General features: G+C 40.3%; 2 protein-coding genes across 7 annotated transcripts in view; one reads left to right on the forward strand and one right to left on the reverse strand.

Moving 5' to 3' along the window:
* The window catches only part of LOC148020504 (transferases/nucleotidyltransferase), a 56,901-nt gene extending 44,245 nt beyond the window's left edge, over window positions 1-12,656 (reverse strand). For 2 of the 6 annotated variants that reach the window (XM_087698264.1, XM_087698269.1), the window contains exons 1-2: window positions 12,292-12,656; window positions 11,488-11,602 (exon numbers count right to left, since the gene is read on the reverse strand). In XM_087698264.1, coding sequence (XP_087554390.1) covers window positions 11,488-11,565 — 78 coding nt within the window. In that variant the 5' untranslated portion in view covers window positions 11,566-11,602; window positions 12,292-12,656. Of the gene's footprint in view, window positions 1-11,487; window positions 11,603-11,888; window positions 12,183-12,287 lie in introns of those variants that run through there. The other 4 variants (XM_087698266.1, XM_087698268.1, XM_087698267.1 and 1 more) reach the window with 4 other exon arrangements.
* Window positions 12,657-13,992: 1,336 nt separating this feature from the next.
* Window positions 13,993-17,100, forward strand: LOC148020505 (uncharacterized). Its single transcript, XM_087699376.1, has 3 exons — window positions 13,993-14,196; window positions 14,731-14,919; window positions 15,010-17,100. Exons 1-3 carry the CDS (start codon window positions 13,993-13,995, stop codon window positions 17,098-17,100), a joined length of 2,484 nt encoding a protein of 827 aa, XP_087555502.1.
* Window positions 17,101-23,188: the final 6,088 nt, after the last annotated feature.

Here is a 23,188-nt window from a genome sequence, read left to right on the forward strand (position 1 = left end):
CATCTCTGAGGGCATCTGAGGACTGTGGTTCGCTCCCTCAACAGTTGTCCTTTGCCTTCCAGTGATTACTTCAATAGCTGACTACCCAAAGGAATGTGTTTAGCTCCCTTTACTGTGCGGATACCCCATAGGTGCTATTGTTTGATTCACATAGGACAGTGCAATCATCTTCTAAGCTTCGACTCTGTTGTTTTCTTCTCATAGCATGATTTGATGCATCATCAACATGTTCTAGTGTTTTTGAGTTTCTTTTCTCTCTCAGTGTTTGCCATGCACACTTTGTGTTTCTCCCCTCAAACCCTATTGTCTCTCTAGTCTCTTAGTCTTTTTTTTTTGGACATGGTATCAAAGCCAGAGGCACTCAATGAGCCACAAAGATCCTTTGCATCAGAGAAAGCAAAGACAAGTTGCGAATTCAGCATTATCTGCTGATTTCTCCCCTTGCGTTGCATCACCGCGGGACAAAGACACCTTTCTCTTCCTCTCCCACCCACCCTCCCTTTTACATGTTGCCACTTCAATGCTATGACTCTTCCACAGGTAGATGGACAAACCACTGGCTGCTCCTCTTCTGGCATAATCGAACCTCCCATCGATGCTTGCTGACATGAATCTTTGCTCCCTACACCGCCGAAGTATATGCGTCTACCCCCAAGCACTGGTTGTTCCACCTCCCCCTTCTGAGCCATAGAGTTCATTCTAAATTGACTTTCAATTTTTTATGCTCGAGGCAATAAGACACATCCGATTTGCACTAAGCCCTATCGATTAAGAGAAGGATCATCAGGCTCCAGGATTCCTTGCAACCACTGCAACGGGGTACGAAGGTTGCTTCTACTTTTTCTAGGGCTTCAAGAATTCCACCTCGACAACTTGTGGTTCTGCAATCCACTGCCCCGAGAGAAAGTGATTGTTGGATAACGGCCCCTTGACAGTTCGCTCCTTCAAGAGACAGTGGTTGTTTGACACCTTCCATTACCTGGACTCCACAATCCACTCCATTGAGAGAGACCTACTATTGCCCACCACCCCTCGCTCAACACGAGCCTCACCTTTCCCCACCCTCGACTACTCAGGTTCAAGAGGCTATCTCTGAGAGTTCTTCGACATCTTCGACACCCCATATACCTTCTTCAACACAACCAGCAGCACTTCCTTCATCATCACATTATTTCAAGTCTGTGATATACAAGATTTTAGATTCCCTCTCTCACACAAAGGAGGATTCAGAGGGGAATATACTCTTTGCCCACAGAGGGGGCTCCAACTTCTTTGGCTTCAGTGGGGGCCCTGCCTCTCCATCCTCAAAGGGAAAACCTCATTTCCTCATTCATAAGGTTCTTCACCACCCACTGTTTACTCTTTGGGAATGGCTGTCTTCAAGCAGTCATTTCTCCTATTGATACCCAAGATCTTCAAAGACCACCTAGATCGGGGCTTGGAGGTTCAACTGCGAATTGGTGACACGACCTTCGACTTTCTTCCAACATGGAGTTGCAAAGCAAGTGGCTTCTTTCGCAAGGTGGAGTAAGGTTATACAATTCATCCTGTCTACTATTCCTTGCTAGAGGTTACCTTTCATGTGGAAAATTGGAACTCCGAGCTCCTCTACCTCTTCTTCATAACTCTCTTCGCTCCTCTTTCTTCATCCCTTTTTGGGCATGAGAGGAGATGTTGAGAAACCACTTCTTCGATTTACACAAGTTATTTAGGGTTTCACACTGATAACCCCAAAAAGGATTGGCATCGACATTCTAGTCACTTTTTCAGTGAGAGCCTACGCAGTGGGGCGCCACCCTAGATAGCCTATGCCTATAAATAGGCTACCACTTCATTCATTCTTCACCACCACCACCCCACTTCAATCATTCTTCTCCCCCACACCTAGCAATAGGTTCTTGTTTGCATTTTGCACCTCTAGAGGCTCTTCCCCAATAGCCATCAGCTTCCATCAGCTTGGTGTCTTCTTGTGATCTGCATTTTGCATCTAGAGCCCTTTCCTCAGCCTGGCATCAACTCTCATCACTTGACATCAACTTCCTCCACCTTGTGATAATCATTTCTCCCTTGACGTCAACTCATCCAGCCCTAGGTATTTGCATTTTGCAGCCTGGGGGTTTCCTACACATCCAACGTCATCATACACCATCTAAGGTCAACATTTGGGTTGCTTCCCCTGCATTTGACAACTCTAACACACTCTGGAATTTGCATTTTGCTGCCCAAACCATCTCCCCGGCATTTGAGGATTATGGTTCGCTCCCTCGATAGTTGGTGATCATCTTCCTCATCACCAACGGCATCAAAGGACTAGGTTCACTCCCTCAAGAACTATCCTTCACCTTCCAGTGATTACTTCAATAGCCCACTGCCCAGAGGACTACGTGTCTCTCTCTTCACAGTGTAGATTCCCCACAAGTGTTGCCACCCGATTCATACAAGACAATACAATCATCTTCGGAGCTTCAACTCCACTGTGTCAGCTTTTCTTCTCATATTATGATTCAATGCATCATCTATTGGAAATAAAGGGTCACCGTGCCTTATATTATGTTCGGGTGTGAACGCACCCTTACACTTTGTACTTTATATATATTCAAAACCTAAAATGTGGTACACAAGTCATTGTACCGAACATCAAGTGTCGTGCTCACTCTCTCACTCTCTACTGCTCTCAACTCTTCTCATCTGCACTCTCAGCTCAGACTCGTTGTCTACAAACTGGTATCAAAGCACATAGGTTGTGCACGTTTCACAAAGCTTGTGACAGGCGAGCAGGAACTTCAAGCATCAATTGTCAGTGTCTGATACGTGCAGAAGAGACGGCAAGGGTGACAAGCCACAAACCACGGAGCAGGTTCGACAGTAGTCAGCAGGTCGTAGGCCGTAGGAAACAGTCGCAAGTGACCAAGCTGCAATCGCAGGCGCCCAGGCTACAGGCAAAGCGACCAGACGCAGGCGACACGAAACAGCACGAGAAACGGAGCACGACTGGTGAAGGCTGCGGGCCACACCGTGCAACCAGACGGGACGGGCTTCAGGGGGCATCCGACAAGTCACACGTGAGGGCCGTGACCAAGCGGGTCGTTACAAACCTGACGGTCAACATTTTTTTTCTCTAAAATTTAAAAGAAAAAAAGGAGGTTTCCTTTCCTTTTCCTACCGGACGTTCGCGCGTACAAGCACAAAATATAAATCCTTGCACAATTGCTCCTGAAAGTTTGGGGCTTTTCCCCGACTTGGGGATTTTAATACAAAAGTGAAAAATCTGACTTAGAAATTGCAAAATCAGTGCACAATTGCCCGTGAAATTTTGGGGTTTTTTCACATTTCTGTGAAATTTCTTCAATTTCAATGAAATTTATGCACATTGAACCCAAAAATTTTGGGGGTTTTGCAGAATTTCATCAATTTGTGCAAGAATTGCCTACTCTATGATTTTGGGTACTTGTGATGCAATTCGAACAGATTATCTTCTGAAAATTTGGGGCTTTTAACCCAAATTGTCAAATTTGTACTCAGGAATGCCCTTGGAGCAGAAATTGTAGTGAAAATTTGGGGATTTCACATGTAACTGGTGGCTTCGTCTCTAATTGTGTCAGAAATTGCTTGAGGAGTGCAGCAAACGACTTTTTTTTAAATTCTGAAAATTCATTTGCAGATCTGAAAATCTCTGCAATCTTGGGATTTTCATTGTTGGTTGGTACTCTTGTGCATTGTGGTCACTTGTCATATTTGGACTTACCTTTGGTGACTGGTTAGTCAAATTGGGGCTGCAAATTATGGCTGGAAACAGTGACAGCAGTAATCTTTTGCACATTAAGAAGCTTGAGGGTGCCCATAATTTTGCCATCTGGCAAAAACAATGCTACAATATCTTGATGCAGAAAAAACATGTAAAGCCCATCAAAACAAAGGGAATCAAACCAACAGACATGGAACAAGACGAGTGGGATGACTTGAACGAACTTGCTCGCTCTACCATTGAGCTCTGTGTCAAACAACTTGCTCTTCAACATTGAGAAGCTGAATTCAGCATATGCAATGTGGCAAAGGCTTGAAGAATTGTATGCTCAGAAAAGTGCAGCTAGTAAGGTTTATTGGCTGAAAAAACTCATGGACTTTCGCATGAAAGAGGATACAGCCATGTCTGTACACTTGCATGAGTTTAACTTAATTTTCAGTCAACTGATTGCTTTGGATTTTCATATTGATGAAGAGTTCAAAGCTACCTTCTTGCTATGCACCCTACCTGGAAGTTGGGATACTTTCAGGAGAGCTTTGAGTAATTCGAATGTTCATCTGTTATACTCTAATGTGGAGAGTACTTTGTTGATGGAAGAACTCAATAGGCAAAACAACTCAACAAACAAGTCTTCAAATGCATTACACACACAATGGGTTAAAGAAACGATAGTGCACACTTTCACCTATATGACTTGATTGGGTGCCTGTGATCGGAACTCAAGTATATTAGGGTCAAGCTCACACACAAAAAAGATTAATGCCTTGGAATGTGGGCTAAATCTGCCAAAACAAACAACTACAATCAGCAAAATGGCATGATCGTGAAATGTTTGTGCAATGTGCATGTGTAGACTGAAAGCTTAAAATGCATATATCTTTGCATAGAAACTCCTATGAAGATTTCAACATTGTTTTTGTAATGTACTAGTAAAGAGCTTTCACCTGACACCCATATTGGAGTATCCCTCAATTTTAAGGGATCCAAAATTTTTAGAAGCCTCGGATTAGTCTAAAAATGCTAGTCCTAAACAATAGAGATAACATTTTAAAAATAGTAAATTTTATGTTCAAGCACTGCTTACTGAATTTGATTGTTTCTATTCTTGACAGTACTCTACCCAAAAAGAAAAGCCATAGAGAATAGACAAGTGTCAAGACACTTGTCTAACAAGCTCCCAAGTATTCTCCCACTTGTTACACCTCATAACATGTGGCTGGACACTTGTCTTATGCTACTCCAATTTTCCTTTTTGCACTAGCTCTCCACTGTTCAATGTAGTATACTTTGATTTGCCACATTGTAGTGCAATAGAGGATGATTGCAAGGATTTCAAGAGGGAGGTCTATCCCAAGGACGTGAAATTTGAATGCTTTGATTACTATTTGATTAATTTAATAATCAAATGTACAATTGTTTAATGTGAAATGCACGTGATGTGCAAGCAAGTTATTTCACAATAGCAAGTCAAGGACCCCAAAACATCAGCCAATGCCATAGGCAAACATTGTAACAAGTTAGGTTTGCTAGGTTCTAGGTGGTTTTGGTGTCAAATATTGACCTAGAACACTTTAATTAGCCATAAGTGTCCGTGGTGACAGTAGAGACTTGGCATCAATCAATTAATCAATGTCAGTCTAAGGCTAATAAGTGCTCCGAGATACTTGGGAAAATTTTTGATATAGCAAATTTATTATTGGCTAGTTAGATTATATTTTTAGACACAAATATAAATATTAAATTATTTTTTAGTATATATATACTATAAATTAATTTAATGGGCTAGATAATATTGAAAATTCAATGTAGATGACTACCACTTGGCAAAACTTACCCATGCAAGTTGGGAAAAGCTGAATTGGGACTGAAGGGAGAAGGAAATCTCGGTTTTGCATTTTGGGATTGTTGGAAAGAGGTGTTGTGAAACCAATCTTTCTTTTTGAAAATGGTGGTCCATTTGAGACTGGAAAACTGGATCAGTAGCTCAATTTCACCAAATTCTCGCAACAAATCTTTGAATTTTTTCTCTACAACATTTTTCTCTTTCACCAATCATTTTTTAGCTGTACTCCAAGTTTTATGGCAACTAGTCATTCAAGGTGGAGATTTTGGTAAATCGATACTGTCACCTAGAGAAGCATGCCCAAATTTGAAGGCTTTGGACTCGAATTTCTAGAGTTGAAATCAATGTATTTCAAGAGGATTCAAGAGGCCAGCCAGCAACCAACCAGCATTGAATGTTGGGCTACTTTATTTTCCAAGGATCACCAATAAAGGCCAATCCGCTAGCAAATCGAGGGACAAATTGATTTGAAGGCTTGTTAGTTATTTGTGACAGCAAGAGACACTTGGATAAGTGGAGGAGCTTGAAGAATCTCACTTGTACTCCATCCATTTAAAATACAAGTTAAAGAAATACCGCAAGGGGTACCAAGTTTTGGGGCCAATCGGGTGTCAATTGTCTAAGATTAAGTTGTAAAGTATGTATTTCATTTTATGTGAATTTGCTTCTTGCTGTAATTAAGTGTTAATCAAGTCATTACCACCCTTCTGAAGAAGCAAGGCTAGTTTCACTTTGGTAGTGAAACCAACCTTCCTTTAGGGAAAGGGTGATAGTGGCATGATTTAACTCTAATTACAACAAGCAAATACATTTACATAAACTGAAATGCAAATTTTACTACTTAAGCTTGGACGTTCAACACCCTATTGGCACCAAAACCTATCGCCCCTTATTGTATTTCTTGGACTTGAATTGCAAATGGATCGAGTGCACTAAGATTCTTCAACCTCCTTTGCTAATCCAAACATCTCTTGTCACAAATAACCATAGCCTTCTTGTCAGTTTACCCCTTAATTCACCCAGGGTTTAACCTTCAATTAACCATTGGTGGGTCAAATGTAGTCCCAAATCTGATTGGGATTGGCTGGTTTTCTAAAATGCCTACCAGTTACTTGAATTCTAGCTCTTGATTTCAATGTACTAAGCCTTCAATCTTTGGCACGAGTCCCAAGGTGGTTGCTAAAACCCAATTACTATTGTAGACTAGGCTTTACAGCAGTAATCATGTAACCAGCCTTCCTTTCGTGGATGTGTGGTAATTCCCTAATTATAACTTAGTTATAGCAGTAACATTTATTACAAAACATGAGTGTCTCTGCGCCATCTTTAACCATCAAATTGGCATTGCCTACTATTAAACGCCACTTCTCTAGTGTCACCAACTCACACTTATGGCCAAATGAATGACCTAGGCCAACAACTAGCACCAAATACCACCAAGTACATGTGTGACATAACTTATAACAACTTTTGCCTTTAACATCCCATGATTTTCTCGGATCCCGGGCTCGTAAATTTACTCTAACCCCAATTGCACCTCACATGTGCAACATTTACCTAATCATGTGATTAAAAATTAATCCACATATTAAGTGAGGTTTCACAAATACATGTCCTCATAGCAAATCACTCTATTATCCACCAAATTTGGCCAAATTCTCCTACCAATGGCTAAGAATTGTTGAGATATGTTAAGGATAGACTGGAGAATGAGCGAGAATGCTGTAGAGAGAGAAATTTCAAAGTTCCATTCCATCACAAAAAACTGATCAAATCAGTTCCTCGTATGATCATAGCCTACCCAGCTGGTGTCGCCTACTACCAAGAATCCCCAAACTACTGTCACTAGCTCAAAGGCTGTTGCTTACTGCTAGGCACCCTCCTGGAGCTATCCCTTGCCCTTGGGCAGCCTCCTGCTAGCTGGAATCACCCTACAGCTGCTCGCACCTGCTAATACAACCTCCCCTCCCTCTCTCTCTCTCAACCTCCGCCAAGCTGAAATGACCGTTCTTCAGCCTCCCACAACCTTCTTCCCACTTGCATCGGTAAGTTTTGCCAAGTGGTGACCTTCCTAATCCATATTTCAACCCTTTAATTAAGGCTTTTAGAATTAATTATTTCTAAAAATTAATTCAACCCTTTGACCTTGCTCATAAAATAGGGTGTGTCCATCCATGATTTAATTGGCTAGGCCATTTTGACCCCCAAGTGAACCTACGCATTATTTAACCATTGAACACGCATTGATTAATTAATAAATGCCTAGCTCCTAGTGTCACCACTAATACTTATTGATCAAATAATTGCTTTAGGTCCAAACAGACACCAGGCACCACCTAGTATCTATCAAATATTACTTAATATAACTTTTGCACTAACTGATATCTTGTGGTCCTTGGCCCAATGTCGTAAAATAACTTGCTTGCACATCACATATACACCTCACATTTGCACATTTGATTATTAACTTGATCAAATGCCAAACAAAGCATAAGCAAAGCATCAAAATTTCACACCCCCATCACAGGTAGTCTTCTTCTCCTTTTTCTTGGTATCCTTCTTATCCTTATTAGGACAATCTTGCTTTCAATGACCTATTTTACCACAAATGTGGCAAGTGGACTCCTTGTCCTCCTCCTTGTTGTCTTCCTTTGTTTGCTTTTGCTTTCCCTTATTTTGGGGAGCTTTGACCTGTAAGAGCCTCAGATTTCTGAGAATTTGTACCATTTACTTGCTTATCTTAGTCCAAGACCATAGAAACCAGCTCCTCCCACTTAAGGGTCTTTGTCCACCTTGAAGCAATCAAGGCGGAATAGAATACACTAAATCTAGGGGGCAACTACGACAACAAAGTAATCACCATGTCTTCAAAGGGAATGGCCTTGCCTACATTCTAAATCTGCATATGTAACTCGTTAAGCTTGTTCACATGCTCACACATGGAAGCGAACCTGTTTTGGTTCAAAGTTTATATGTGCACCTCCAAAGATACCCACTTCATGAGAGTCGTCTTGTAATAAGCTAATCTAACTCCAGTTATATCTCATGAGCATTGGTCATATGCTCGATGTGGGTAATGGCAGCTAGTGTGCAAGAGAGAAATAAGAATGAGTAAATGTGGGCATTCAACTTATCACAGTAGGCCTATACCTTCACCAACTACGCTTTCTCTACCGAAGAAAGTTTGGAAGGATCATTGGTCGTCGGACGGTCAATGGCCTCAATCACAAGCTCTACCAAATCATAAGACTCCATGATGACAAGCATCACCACCCACCAAATGTAGTAGTTCTATCCATCTAGCTTTTGATCCTATGTAAGAGCCGGTAGCACCAAGACCTAATGATCCATGATAGGCTAAAACTTCATGTCAATTTCTAAAGACATGGCCGCCTAAATAACCTGCACAAGTCAATGGGTAGTCCCCCTTTGACTTCGAAAGGCAACCTCCTAGGGCTTCCTCCACTTGTCCCAAACCTTCTATAACCATTGTAGGTAATTAAAATTTGAAATCTGCTATGAAAGACTGAAAATGCAGCCTTTCCTCCTTCTAGGTCCACAAATACTACACAAAAACAGCAAATAAACTTCTCCACACAGCTCCACTCATTTCAGCCTTGTGTTGATGCAAGCCCTCCCACTCTCCCTCGAACACTAAAAACACAACTTTGGTATCGCACTAAAATCTGCTCTTTAACTCTGCCCACGATCAATTAGCCCTTCAAAACTGCTTGGATACCTTGTTAGAGTGCAGTGAATGTGGAAGCGAATGACTGGACTCAAAGAGGGAAGTGAGCATGCATAGAGAGAGAGAGAGAGAGAGACAGTGGAAAGCCGAAGACTACAGAGAATGAAATATGAATACTGAAAGCAAATATGTAAATGGGTTGCGTGCGTATAACCAACCAGAGATCTCTTTCAACCTGCAAACTAAAGTGATTGTGACCGGAGGGCAGGCCTGCCTAAATAGGAAAGAAATAATAAACTAATATGATCAAATCGGTCAATTTTGGCTGCTGCATTAAATAGGGTGACTAGACTAAAATGATAAAATAATCAAAAAAACTGCTGTGAAAAATGCAACCTGCCACATGGAAAATCTGTCCATCCTATCCAGCCTGCCCGGAATCCTGTCCAAACTGCTAGGGCGACTGCTAAACTACTGCCTAAACACGATGCAACTACATAAACTGCCCTAATCTTCCCTGTACATGCTTATGCCCATCCTAGAGGTGACCGAATCTCTAACATCATTTTTCCCACTTCATTCTTGAGAATATTGCTGAGGACAGCAATCATTCATAAGGGGGGAAGTGCTACATCCTTGGACGCCTAGATGGGCACTAGTAGCATTGGTCACAGTGGTCATGAAGTAACTTAGCGCGAATGCACTAAGGGCACTTTGGGGTTAGGGCAGACGAATCCTATTTATAGGACTCCGAACCCTATTGTGCATATCATTGTGTGATCACCATTGTTGGAATCTTGGCCCGTAAGCAGATGCATCTATACACAGAGATGGTGCAGACTGGTGGTATGGGATGCTAGTCCTTGGGACGTGGTCGCGTCCCAGAGTGCTGCTAGTTACCACGCTCTAGGGAAGAGCTCGTTTGGCTCTATGGCTGGGATGTGAATCAGATGTCCAGTCACCTTATATTAATCAATATAGCTTGTGTTGCCCCATGTGCAGGTTGGATCCTTGGTGGATGTTTCACACAGTCCTAGAGACACTAAGGTTCAAGGCCCATTGATTGTATTATCTTCATACTCATTCCTTAGCATTCAGCATTCTACAAATTGTGTTCTCCATGTTTTCATACACTCTTGTGTTTCGGTGTTTTCCATTCCATTTTCTTACACCTTCTTCCTTGCCATTTTAATATGGTATCCTCGCCAATGAGATTTGCTAAATTCTAGACAGCCACCTACGCTTTGTTGCACACCTCATCGCCAGCCCCTGGAGATCATCCCAGCCCTCACACCATCTTCTGGAACTTGTTCAGGACCAGACTTGATATGTTTTCTAATGCTGCACCTTGAAGCAGTTGCATTGTTCTTTGCTGCTGCTGCATTTTAGCAATGCGCTGCCCCCTCCAGCTTTGTGTGGCACCTGTGTTGCCATTTTCTGATTTGGAGAGCAGCTGTGTATTCTTTCAGTGAATAGCCCAAGCCTGCCATTTCATTCATAGCAAATGGGCTACTTGAAGACACAAGGGATTATCTTATATAGAGTGAAGCAGGAGCCAGCTATACTAGCCAGATCATCACTTTGCATCATTAGCATACAAGTCTCAGATAGGCCTACAGACCCCATACTTGCAACCATCTGGATTAAGATCATCCATACCCTGACAGAAGATGGAAAGAACATGCACTGCACTTCCCGATAGTGACAGTGGCAGAGACATACATTTTCCATGTTCATTGGACACAAGCAACTATTTTTCAACCCAGATATGCAGCTTCACAATGGAATTACTTTTTGTTAGCTTTTTTATATAAACTTCACTTAAATAGTCTCAAGATGTCACAAAACTGGCTATCTTGTACTACTTGGATAAAATCAGATGAATCTTTTTGTTTGCAATAAAATGCTGCAAGTGGCATCAACATGCCTACAAGCTCCTTGATGAACCTTTTGCACTTTCTACAGAAACAGCAAATAATCAAGACACACACATGGCGTGCTATTTATTGTCATGATTCTTTACTTATGACACGAGAGAACATAGGAAAGCATAGGAACCTCATAGGAACTTATACTAGCTCTGTTGAATCTTACGATTACATAAGCAGGCAATAATTCACAACTATCAACATTGTCAAATTGACAAAGATAAGGAACAGTAAACAAAACAAAAATTCACTCCTAAAAAGGGGGAAAAGCAGAGTCAGTTACCTTGCTCACAAGGGGAAAGAATCGTTTTGATATTCCACCAGCAAGCACCACTGCTTCAAAGTCCATGGTGCAATCCATGATAAGCTTCTCCTTCAAAGTAATTTCTGAAAATCCTCTAAAAGAGAAGGGACCATATTCAGTCCTGGTCGAACCGTCCCGGCATTACAAAAACCGAAACCAAAAACCAATAAACAAACAAAAAACAAGAAACTTTGAACGTACACAAAATCAGAATTAAACAAACCAAAGAAAAAGAAGAATAGTGGAAGCAGGTCAATCAGGCAATTAAAAAGGATTATTCTGTTGCTTTGAAAACAGGATCCAGCTTCTAAACGAACGCAGACAATCAGAATGCCTCTGAGACGAATTTAAATACTCTCAACGTTTTACAGAAAACAGACCAGCTGGATCCTGTTGTTTATGACAAATTTGATTGTATGACAGCTCCTGCCTCTTCCGTTCCTACTGAGAAACTTCTAGAGAAATCTGGCAGGACATGTTTGAGAGAGCGGTCTGATCACGCATTGCAGTCAAAATCTCACTGATGGAGGTTCTCCTCTGCTCGTGCTGTGGGTGTATATGTGTTTCTCATGGCATCATATGTTTGAAATGGAGGAGAGAGAGAGACAGTGAACACAAAACAGTGAGCTGGAATGGGCATCAGTCCCAAACTCATATAAAACGGATACGAGCTACCACTGTAGCAGAAACGCGGACTGCAGACGGACCTACCACAGTTACAAAAAAAAGGGGTTGAACGCACAAGACGAAAGGGGGTTCAATGCACAAGACCAACGGACCTACCGCCGCAGTAAATGGTTTTTCTAGTGAAACCACCCCTCTTGCCCCCCCCAGCCTGCTCGTTGTGCTGTTGACGCTCCCCTCTCTCCTAAGCCTTCACGCTCCTGCCGCCTTCACGGCACTCCTTCGACTATCTGTGCACCATATCCCATGTCCTCCAATTGTTTGCACAACCTCATGCCTTTCTTCAAGGACCGCTACTGTAAATCACGCCCCCTAATATTTTCTTTGGCCACTCAATGGAATTTTGAGACGTTTGGCTGCCATCGCTCGATTTTCTTCCTTTGCATCTTCGGAGGTCACAACGTGAACATGGACCAGTCTATGCTCTTAGACAGGGTTTTTTTTTGAGGGTTGCAGAGCCCTTCTAGAAGCATTTTGACCTTCGAGAGAAGGTAAATATTTTTAAAACCTTGTTATCGAAGGGCAAGGAAAAAAATTTGCCCTTCCTAGAAAAGGGCATGATTTTACAAGCGTTGCTATAGAAGGGCAGTTTTTTATTTTAAAAATTAATATATTTATATATTTATATATGTGTAAGGTATACGGTATACCTCCTGAGTCCTTGTGGCCGGCCGCCCGCGAGGTGCTATTAGCTTAGAGCTAGCTTGCTAAGACTAAAAACCCTAAATTCTAAACCTAAAAACTGGTTGAAATATTGACAGCGACCTCCGAGTCCCGACTCCCGACTCACATCGTGAGTCGACTCACATCGTGAGTCGTACCTTACTACCTAGTACCTACAGACTGCAGAGTCCAGACTGCATCGTGAGGCTCCAACTTCCAAGAGTCCAAGCTCGTGCCTTCAGGCTTCAAGCGCTCGAAAGACGGGTCATGACTCACGAGTATTCTGTTGAGGTATGTCCATTGTCACCGTATGAGCATTGAGCCTTGAGGTAGGCTGTAGCATAGTAGCAGTGTAGCGTTAGTTAAGCAATATTTAAAAGTCTGAGCCTGGCACGCTGAGGGAAAGGTAACAAGGTTGTGAATCGTGATAGGGCTCGTAGTAGCCCGAAGCGTGGATGAGAATCGGCGACATGGAGGTTGTGCGAATCGAAGTGCTGAGTAGTTTGGTGACAGGCGGGCTGGTGGTGCTATTGTGCTACGTTGTGTTACAGAATAGCAAGCGATGGAGCCTGGAGGGGATTACCGCCAAGACCATGGCCAATATGGCCAATGATACTGCACCTATGGGCCGAATCCCGATGCTGCACCTGCGCCGCCTGGGGTACGTCAACACGGTGGTAATCAGCAGTGCCAGCCCGTCCTTGGCCAGGGTGGTGCTTCAGGAATCAGCACCAGGGTCCAGGACACCCTCTTCATGGCTGACCTCGGCCCCGCCTGGCAGGATCTCCGTCGCTTTGCCAACCTCCACCTCTTCAACCCCGAGCGCCTCCTCTCCTTCCAGCCCGTCCTAGACCAGGAGATCAACCACGCCATCTCCAAAATCCAATCCTCCGCCAGCACCTGCCTCGACCTCACCTCCCACATCGACTCCCTGGCAGCTCGAGAACCTCGTCTATAGTTCCTTCCTGAGCGCTTCCTCCTGTCCGGCGATCAGGGCAGTGCATTGGACTTTCAAGGCCAGCATTTTCAATTCCTGCCCTTCCAGTGTCAACTGAGCGGAGACTCGTGAACCTGCAGGCTGCAAGCCACGGCCAAGGGGCCAATGCCCACTACTCATCTGGGTAGCTGGTGTGCACTATGGAGGCTGGAGCACTGTGGCATGACGCGTCTGGACAGTGGCGCGTGGGCACTAGGTGCCACTGGCCAGCGGCGGGGTCACCCATGGGCAGGCAGCGGGCATTGGACATTGGGCAATGGGGTTGGCCTGTGGCCATTGGGCAATGGGGTTGGCCAGTGGCCGCTGCGGGCGCCGGGCTTTTGCAACGTAGATATTTTAGTCATGTAAATTGTAATAGACTATTGTTACATTTGAGTAGCTACTAGCTATTAGACAATGCTTATATGAATTCATGGAGAAATATAACATTGTTAATTGTCCTTATTAACTAATGTCTATGGATTTGATGTGGTTTGAAAAGGTTCAATGGAGCATCCTTGAAGTTTGTTGGAGAAGTTGAAGAGTGCAGACTTAAGCCATTGTAGATCCAGGGTGAAAGTTTACTATCTTCCAAGACATTTAGAATTCACTGCTGGTGAGTCATCAAACTTCAACAAATTCATTCAAGGTTAAATATTTAAACAAGGTTAAGGTAGTCTTGATTAAAGCTAGTTGAAAAATAAGGCATGTATTTCAAGGTTATGGCTAGAATGGATACTAGATTGGTTAAGTGCGCCATGGTCCATATGGATGTGGAAAGTTTCTAAGTCCTTAGAACTAAGGAGCTGTAGATCACTTTCTAGGATTGTTAGAGAGAGTGGAAAGTTTTTATACATATTGTTGGATGTTTAAGCTCATGATATTATTGTTGTTGACAGCCATTAGCTACATTTGGGATTATGGCCTTTTCAACAAGAATTGGTCGTCCCAAAAAGGATTCTCAACAATTAAGCCTCTCAATGGCTTTTATGAGAAAGAGAAAGTCAGGAGATGATGTGTCTACTAGTAGTGCGGACATTGATGTTCCACATGCAAGCTCTTACACATGTACCCATCCGACAAGGAATGTGAGTGTGGACCTCAATGTGAGGTTAGAAGATGAGGAAGATGACAATGGCATGATGGAACAAAATGTCAATGTGATGCAAAATATATAGGAAATCAGAGAACAATATGAGACACATGTGGATGCAGTTTTGGACTATGAAGGATCCATTGCAAAAAAAGTAAAGGGCCAGCGTATGTATCAAGAACATTGGAAAGTATACTTTCCATGGAGTTATACCATACATGATGCAGATGGAAAACAAAGAATCCGATGTAAGATGTGCACGCATTTTAAGATGAGCAATGTTTTTGGTAATGTTGGTAGCACAGTTCTTCAACGACCATCATTGGAGGTGCATGAAAAATCTAAAGAACATTTGAAAGCAAAGTTCTTATGGGCAGAGAAAGAGCAAAGAACAACTTTACCCCTTGATACACATATGCAGATCATGGATCAAGCAGAGGTGGATAAAAGGGTTGCACGGATCAAGGTGCTACTCCAAGTCATGTACTTCATTGCTATTAGGAATAAACCACTTTCTGACTTTCAGAAGAATGTTGAAGAATTAGTGTTTTTTGGGGCACCATATGTTCCTAGTCAAGCAAGCTATGCATCATATCTTTCTTCAAGTTCAGCTCATATGTTTTTGGAGGCATGCTGCAAATACTTGCATGAAAAGGTAAAGGCAGAGATTAGTGAAAGCCCTTTTTATTCACTAATGGTGGATGAAAGCACAGATGTGTCTAATGATCACCACATGATCATATGTATCACATATTTATGTGATAAGGGAAATGGACATGTATGCAATAGATTTGTTGCATTGTTAAAGACACAAAATGGAACAGCACAAGGATTGTATGATGGCCTTTCAGAGTTCTTACAAAGCTTTGGTTTACCAAAGTCAAAGCTTGTTGGATTTTCGACTGATGGATGTAGTGTAATGGTTGGGCAAGAAAATGGCCTAGTTACCCGATTTTCTCGAGAGGTACCACACTTAGTTGGGGTCCATTGTATAGCACATAGAGATGCATTGGCTTCTAAGGATGCATTATCTACATTACCTATCTTTGAGGTAGTAGAAGCAGCAGCTCGAAAGTCTTACAAATGGTTCAATAGTTCTTATAAGAGGAATGCAGAATTGAAAGATTTAGCTGCTGAATTTGAGCTACCAGTTCATGAGCTTTTGAAGGTGCATGAGATTCGCTGGCTCTCTAGAGGACAAGTGGTGAAAAGGCTTGTAATACTTATGCCGATTCTATTGCGCATATGGATGAGGGAAAGTGTAGAGTTATATACACTTTTCACCTCATTTAAAATTCAATTTTTCCTTCATTTGTTAGCTGATGTGCTACACTATTTAAATCTTTTGAACAAAAAATTCCAAGTTGAGCAAGTCGACATTACTTCTATAGGAACTGAGCTTATGGTTACTATAGATATCCTTGAGGCACGCTTCTTATTGGGGGACTTTGGTCATGGGACACAATATCTCACAAAGTTTTATCAGGAGGTCAAAGATGGATATGCGTACTTTTCAATCAACAATGTAGGAGCTATGGAAAGGCACCGTCTTCATAACAACCAATTGGGACCTAAGGATAATTGTGTGCAATTGGTGACTTGGGATAGCTGCATTCAAATTGGCAAGCAATTTGTACAGAAGGTTATATTTGCACTATATGCAAGGTTTACTGATATAAAGTTGTTTGAGGCTGCAAAGATATTTAGTCCAAAGGATTATCCACATGATGTTCGTGGATGCTTTACAATGGGTGCAATATGGATAGATGCCTTATTAGAAAAGTTTGGGACACTTGTTGATGTTGATGCATGCAAGCTTGAGTATGGAGACTTCATGGTGAAGTTAAAAAGAACATGTCCAGGGCAAAGTATGCATGCTGCTTGGCAATTGTGTGGGCATGATATTGAGTTTGAGCAAGTCTTTGCGGAGATGAAAAAGTTATGGCGTGCATGCTTGGTCATTGTTGCAAGCACGGTTGATTGTGAGAGAGGTTTTTCCAAAATGAATCATATCAAGTCCAATGATCGCAATAGATTGTCACTCGAGAGCTTGAATCAACTCATGTTCCTTTCATACAATGGTGCTAAGGACCCGACAGATGTTGATTGGGATGCCATCTATGCTACATGGGATGGATTAAAAGCTCATCACAATGTTAATGTGGTGGCAACATAGTTGATATAAGAGAGTTTAAGTAATGGTGTACTTTGATTGTATTGCTATTTCATTCGAGACTATGGATGATTGTAGAACTATCTTGTTGCCTTTCTAGACTATCTCAATTGATTGAGCTTCAACCTAAACATGGCATTGCAATTTTATTTTTGGTGTTGGCATTATACATTTTTTAATTCTTAAGTAAGTACTCATATCATATATGTTATACTAAGTTTTGAATATTCTATCATCATATCATACCGATATTAGATTTTGGTAAATTAATGGACATGAAAAACCAAACAAATGGCTTATATAAATGTTACAGTTATTTTTTTTTCTCAAATACTATTCTATTAGCTAGAAATGCGAATTTTAGAATACATGTCTATCGAAGGTCAAAATTTTGAAAAAGCCCTTCCACAAGAAAGGCACTTGTTCATGAGCCCTTCAATGGAAAAAACCTAGGGGACTTTCAAAAATGAACACTGATGCTCTATGGCTGCGCTTTTAGAGTTTCGTACAAACCTGTGAGTAGAAGACGGTGGGACCTTGGCCTTTCCTCTAGGTGCCCTTATGTATTTCTTCCAATCTTTCCAGTTCTCTCATCGCAAGCGTTGTTCTGCGGCGGCGGCATGTTGGCAGCCCACTACGGTGTGTTGGAGTTCCCAGCTCACAAAAATTAAAGTAAAGACATAAAGCCAACGGTAGTGATTCAAAACATTTTGGTGGCTTGAAACTATATTTGAAGGAATAGTAAGGGGTTCCAAACTCTAGAGTGCATCCGAATTTTCAAAATAACTCTAATTTTTAAACCTTCTCTTGTCGATCTTAGTTTTGTCATTTAATAAATATTTTAAACATAATAATGAGAAAAATACATTTAGTATACATCTATAGCAAATGCAAGTCTGATAACTTCAAAACTTAACCATGTCGATAAAATAAGTGTTTTATTTTTTAAAAATTAATAGTTCATGACTCTTAAATTTTAACACCAAAACTTGATTGGCAAAGACTTCAACATTGTAATAACTTGGGATCGAATTACTAACCTTTCATGTTAATATGAAGCTTTAAGCACCAAGCTAAGTACTTACAAGTGCATACTATTGTGTTCTACTCATAGTTAAGGTATTGTTTTTGGATGGGCAAACTTGTCGCTCGATAAATCTCTCCATTGACTAATGCCATGTATAAAGGTGGTTTTGTTCTCGCACGGGCCCATCACACTAAACGACAATAGTACCCACTCTTGAGATCTATCCAAAGCCACCCTGCCGTATAACTGGATTTATTGCATTTTCCTTTTTCCTTGAATTGCAACATGGATAATAGAAGCGGCACCTGCAACATTGCTAAGGTATCACCTCCTTCTTGTCAACGAGACAATTAGACCTAGTTGGTGGAGATAATTCCATGTGTTGGGTAGGAAGCTAGCCTCTCTCTCTCTCTCTCTCTCTCTCTCTCTCTCTCTCTCTCTCTCTCTCTCTCTCTCTCTCTCTCTCTCTCTCTCTCTCTATGCTCCGATGCACTCATCTCTCACCTCAATCAATCTAATTAAAGTTGAGAAGCGAGTACCAAGAGTCCCATACATCATTTCCAAGCTTTTTGCCATGTGCCCTCGCTCTAGCTCCTAAGGAAGAGGTCTCCCAAATGTGATGGGATCATAACCCTTACATGATGTGCACATAAGTGCAACAAAAAGGTTAAAACGCTTTTTAGGTTTAGGATAAGAGATTAAACATTGAATGTTGATGTGTTGGCATGGGATTGGGTGTGGTAGGCTTTGTGAGTGGCACTACACTTAAGTGGGTGGCTATGCTTCTAATACATAGTGCATGCAATTCTAGTTTAGTATTGGTTAGTGATTTTCATTAATAGCTAAGATGGATAGAGTTTACCTAGCAAATAAGGCAAGTGTAGTGGGTCCACTTGCCTTCGAGAATGTGATGATGAGCATCTCTACACTTTGAGGTGAAGTCTAAACTTTCACTATCCTTAAATTGAAGTAGCTCTAAGCTTTTCAAGATCAAGATGGTGAGTATGACAAATTATATTGGCCATCAAAAAATATGCTAAAATAGTTGTTAATGAAAGAAAATATCAATTAAAACTAATTAGTATTGTCAATTTAAACCTTTATGGATCTATTTTGTTTTTTAGGCAATTAGACTTTACATTTTTTGCATCAAAATTGATACATTGACCCTGTGAGTGAGCTCTAATCATATCCTTTATTGATCTAGCATGCAATGCATTGCCATAGGTAAGGAATCAATAAGGTTTGTTAAACAAAAACTACTAAAGCATAGTGCGAGCTATTCATGTATTACAATAAGCAATGGCAACCAGTATAAGTATTCTTGAGTATTCTCATAGTAGCTAGAGGGTCTTGACAACTATAATGTATCAAATGTACAGAAGCTCTCGACTTAGTGAGACCACCTAGCCTAAGGGAGGATTTGTTAGGAATCTCACCCTTCCACTTCTCTCAATTAGATAGCTTTAGTTATCTACTTGCCTAACATATTTATGTTGCAAAAATAAAATAAACTCTCTTAATAAGCTCTTTTAGTCACAGTGTTTATTCACATAACTTAAGTCACAACACATAACCATGAAAATAATCCTTTGGAATACAAATTTTTTATTTATTAGAGAATCTTATACAAGTATTCATCTTTTGTCGATATGGAAGAATGACCCCAATGCCTTTATTTTACCAACATTTAGCCCTAACTAGTAACGCGGTCCCTCAAGAAATCCATATTGAGTCACACAGTAGTTTGGTGGATGGTTCTTAGGAGCTTAAGAGTTTATTGGCTAGAGCCCTCCTCCCAGTACCCTCAACTCCTCCTACTCAACGATCCCCTATAGAGTTATCTCTCACCATTGATGTCAGCCCAAACTCTCCAAGGCAATAAAAACCAATCCCCCTTGCTAAAGGGATCCTTAGCTAGCCTCGTGGGAGGTCTAGCACACTTTCCTTTTATCTTGTTGTAAATTTGGCATATTAGGGTTTTGACTTATAGTTCAATCAAACCTTCTAGCTACATCAAGTAAACTTGTATGCACCATTGCAAGCACAAGCAATTCTTTTCATACAATATTTCTACCCAATAGGGAGGCAATCAGAGAATGATTTTTAACTTAGCAAAAAAAAAAATCTAACTTAGTCTATTCCCTTTTGGATTTTTCTAGGCTCCCTTTGAAATCTCAATTCTAATTAGTCTTCTTTATTCACTTGAGTAACAATTAGTGTGTCTAGTCTCAGTCATCTTGCTTCTTGTCATTGACTTTGGTCCTGCATAGCTAAACCTTGCTCAATTCTTAACATTTTTTTCTAATTTTTAAAAAATATTTACTAACAATATTTCTCTAGCTAAACCTTCACTGAAGGTTGATTGATTGAACTTATTAGGAGTCTTGAGTATTTTTCTAGATTGCTATACGTTAGGATAGAGCTAAGATTTGTCTTAACTTGTGAAAACTAAGTTGAACATCATATTAGAGAATGTGAAAATTTTCAACTTTTAATTTCAAATAAGTGATAAATATTTGACCACGTGACTAAATCTTGATCCATATTTTTGAAAGTGGAATTTGGAAAGGTAGCTTATATAACATTTAAGGTAGACTCCACCTTTAAGTAGTAAGACAACAATATTTGACCATGTGGTCAAATAATAAACGTATTAGGGATTACCAAAATGCATGGAAATTCTCAAATTCCCTAATATAGTGTTGTTGGAAATCTTGAAATCTTGATTTTTTAATCTTGGAAGCTACGTAAGCTAACAATTCAAGTATTTTCCTTAAGAATTTTAAGCTTCTATTCTCTCGAAGGAGGATCGTATTGGCTTTTTGATTGCTTCATGAACTAGAATTTGTACTTCACTTTGTTATGTTGGCAAAGCGAGTCGATTCAAATATACTAGGATTCTAATGGCTATGAACGTAATTCAATAAATTTGACTTAACTGATAACAATGGGATTTTTTCTATCAAAGAGGGCACTTTTTCTCAACAAATTTAATTACCTACTTTTAACTATCTTAATTCACTTTTTTTATATTTACATGATTTATAAATGACAATAAAAATATTATTAATGCAATTACTTGAATTTTAATTCTTATTGAACTTTATTGTGGATTTTTTAATGGACCTTTTTGAATGAAATTTTGATTTTTCTGATGCGCTTTGCTTATATGTATCTAAACTAAGAGTTTAATTCAATGTATTGTGATGTCATGCAATTTATCCTACCTTTCAAAATTTATAATCTAAATAAATAGTTTCCTACTTTATTCTAACATTCCTTTCTTGTCAAAATTTTAACTAGCCTTATTTTCTAATTACAAAAATTTCATTTAAATTTTGTGGGATATTCAATAAGCCTATGAAAGGAGCCTAGGATGGTATTGCATGAGATGCTATGTTATCCACATTCGCGATCGCATTTGTAACTCCTGCGCTCCTCGCTCCATAATATTGCCTCTTCGGGGCCATTGTGAGTAAGGGGTCTTTGTATGCTAGCCTTCCAAGCTTCATCAGTCTTGAAGGGATATAATTGGAAACTTCACATCGAGATATCATTTTCTTTGTAATTCTTCTCTTCTATTTTCTTACTACACTCTCTCTAACTCTTCTCTCTTCTTTCTTCTCCTACTCTCTTCCCTCTATTATCCTTCCATTCCTCCTCCCCCTATCTCTTCCTATCTCTCTTTCCTACCTCCTCCTTCTTCTCTTATTTTTCTACTATCCTCCTCCCTTACCTTCTTCTTCTTTCCTCCTACCTTCTCCTCCTTCTTCTCTTTTTCTTATATTCTCCTTCCTTACGCTTTTTCTTATTTCCTCCTACTTTCTCCTTCTTCTTTTCCTCTCACTCCTCCTATATTCCTGTGTGTGTGTGTGTGTGTGTGTACAATGGCAACAATTGGCAAGTAAAAAGAAAATCAACTTCATTTAGGTTAATATTAAGGCTCTTTATAGCCTTAACTACTAAGGCTTTGTGGTTAATGATTGTCGCAATGGGGAGATGAACATATGGTTTTGATTATCATCAAGATAAGATTATTAATCAATGATTACGATGCACATTCTTGATGTACAATTTCTCAAACTTCGAGTTAGCACCAAAAATGAGGATGATGGTGGAAAATTCGAGGGAAGCTACCAGCGTCCATTAGTCCGACAATCAATCCATCAGCAAATTCTTCTAAGTTTCTCAAAGACTAAGGTTTTATAGCTTTGTGAATTTTCCTTCCTCTTAAATCCCCTTCATGCAAGGGGACTACTAAAGGTCGGGACATTACAAATGAATCTCATTCAATGAAGAGCTTTTATAAAAGGAGGAGTATTACTTTTTATAGGATCTCTAGGGTATAACCTTCCATTCAACCAAAGATCAATATTTCTTCAAATTGAAACACATGTTTTATGGACTTTGATGATACATTGTTTTCTTTTGTTCTCTTTGTGATTGGTTCGTACTCACATTCTACCTCAATGTGAAGATGATAGAGAGCTAGTTTACCACTGTTATTTGATGCAGGATTGAGATGATCAAACTTGAGTAAAAAGTGTGACTCATGATCAAGATGCAGATATTTAACCTCTAGATATGTTCTATACTCAAGGCCCTTAGACTTGGGGTAGAATCTACATGGAAGCCTTTTAATCATAACAAGCACTAGGAAATCTCTCTAGGCTTCAACATGCTTGCCAAACATTTTCTTCACTTATTGAGATACATGCTCCATTGACTTTCACATCCTCTCAACATCATCAATGGATTACATACTTGATTTTGAGATGCCTTGCAAAATGAAACTAGTATTCAAGTGTTTCATGCAGTGTTAAAATCCGCATAAGAATTTCCAACCTGCCATTGTGGTGGTCACAATAGGAACTCATGTTATCAAAGAATTTGCTTCAACTAGTACTTTGCCTCTACAAATGCTAGAAAATTCATGGTTTCCAGAACTTATGATCTAGGTTTGTGGGTGTAAGAGAATTAGATATAAGATATTAGGAAGTGTTAAGGGAAAAGTTAAGGTTGTCTCATATATTTTGTTAAGGTTAAGGTTAAAGTGTGATT

This window comes from Lygodium microphyllum, chromosome 18, assembly GCF_053477565.2.
Source record: "Lygodium microphyllum isolate KBCC chromosome 18, Lygodium_microphyllum_v1.1.10, whole genome shotgun sequence".
NCBI classification, from domain to species: Eukaryota; Viridiplantae; Streptophyta; class Polypodiopsida; order Schizaeales; family Lygodiaceae; genus Lygodium; species Lygodium microphyllum.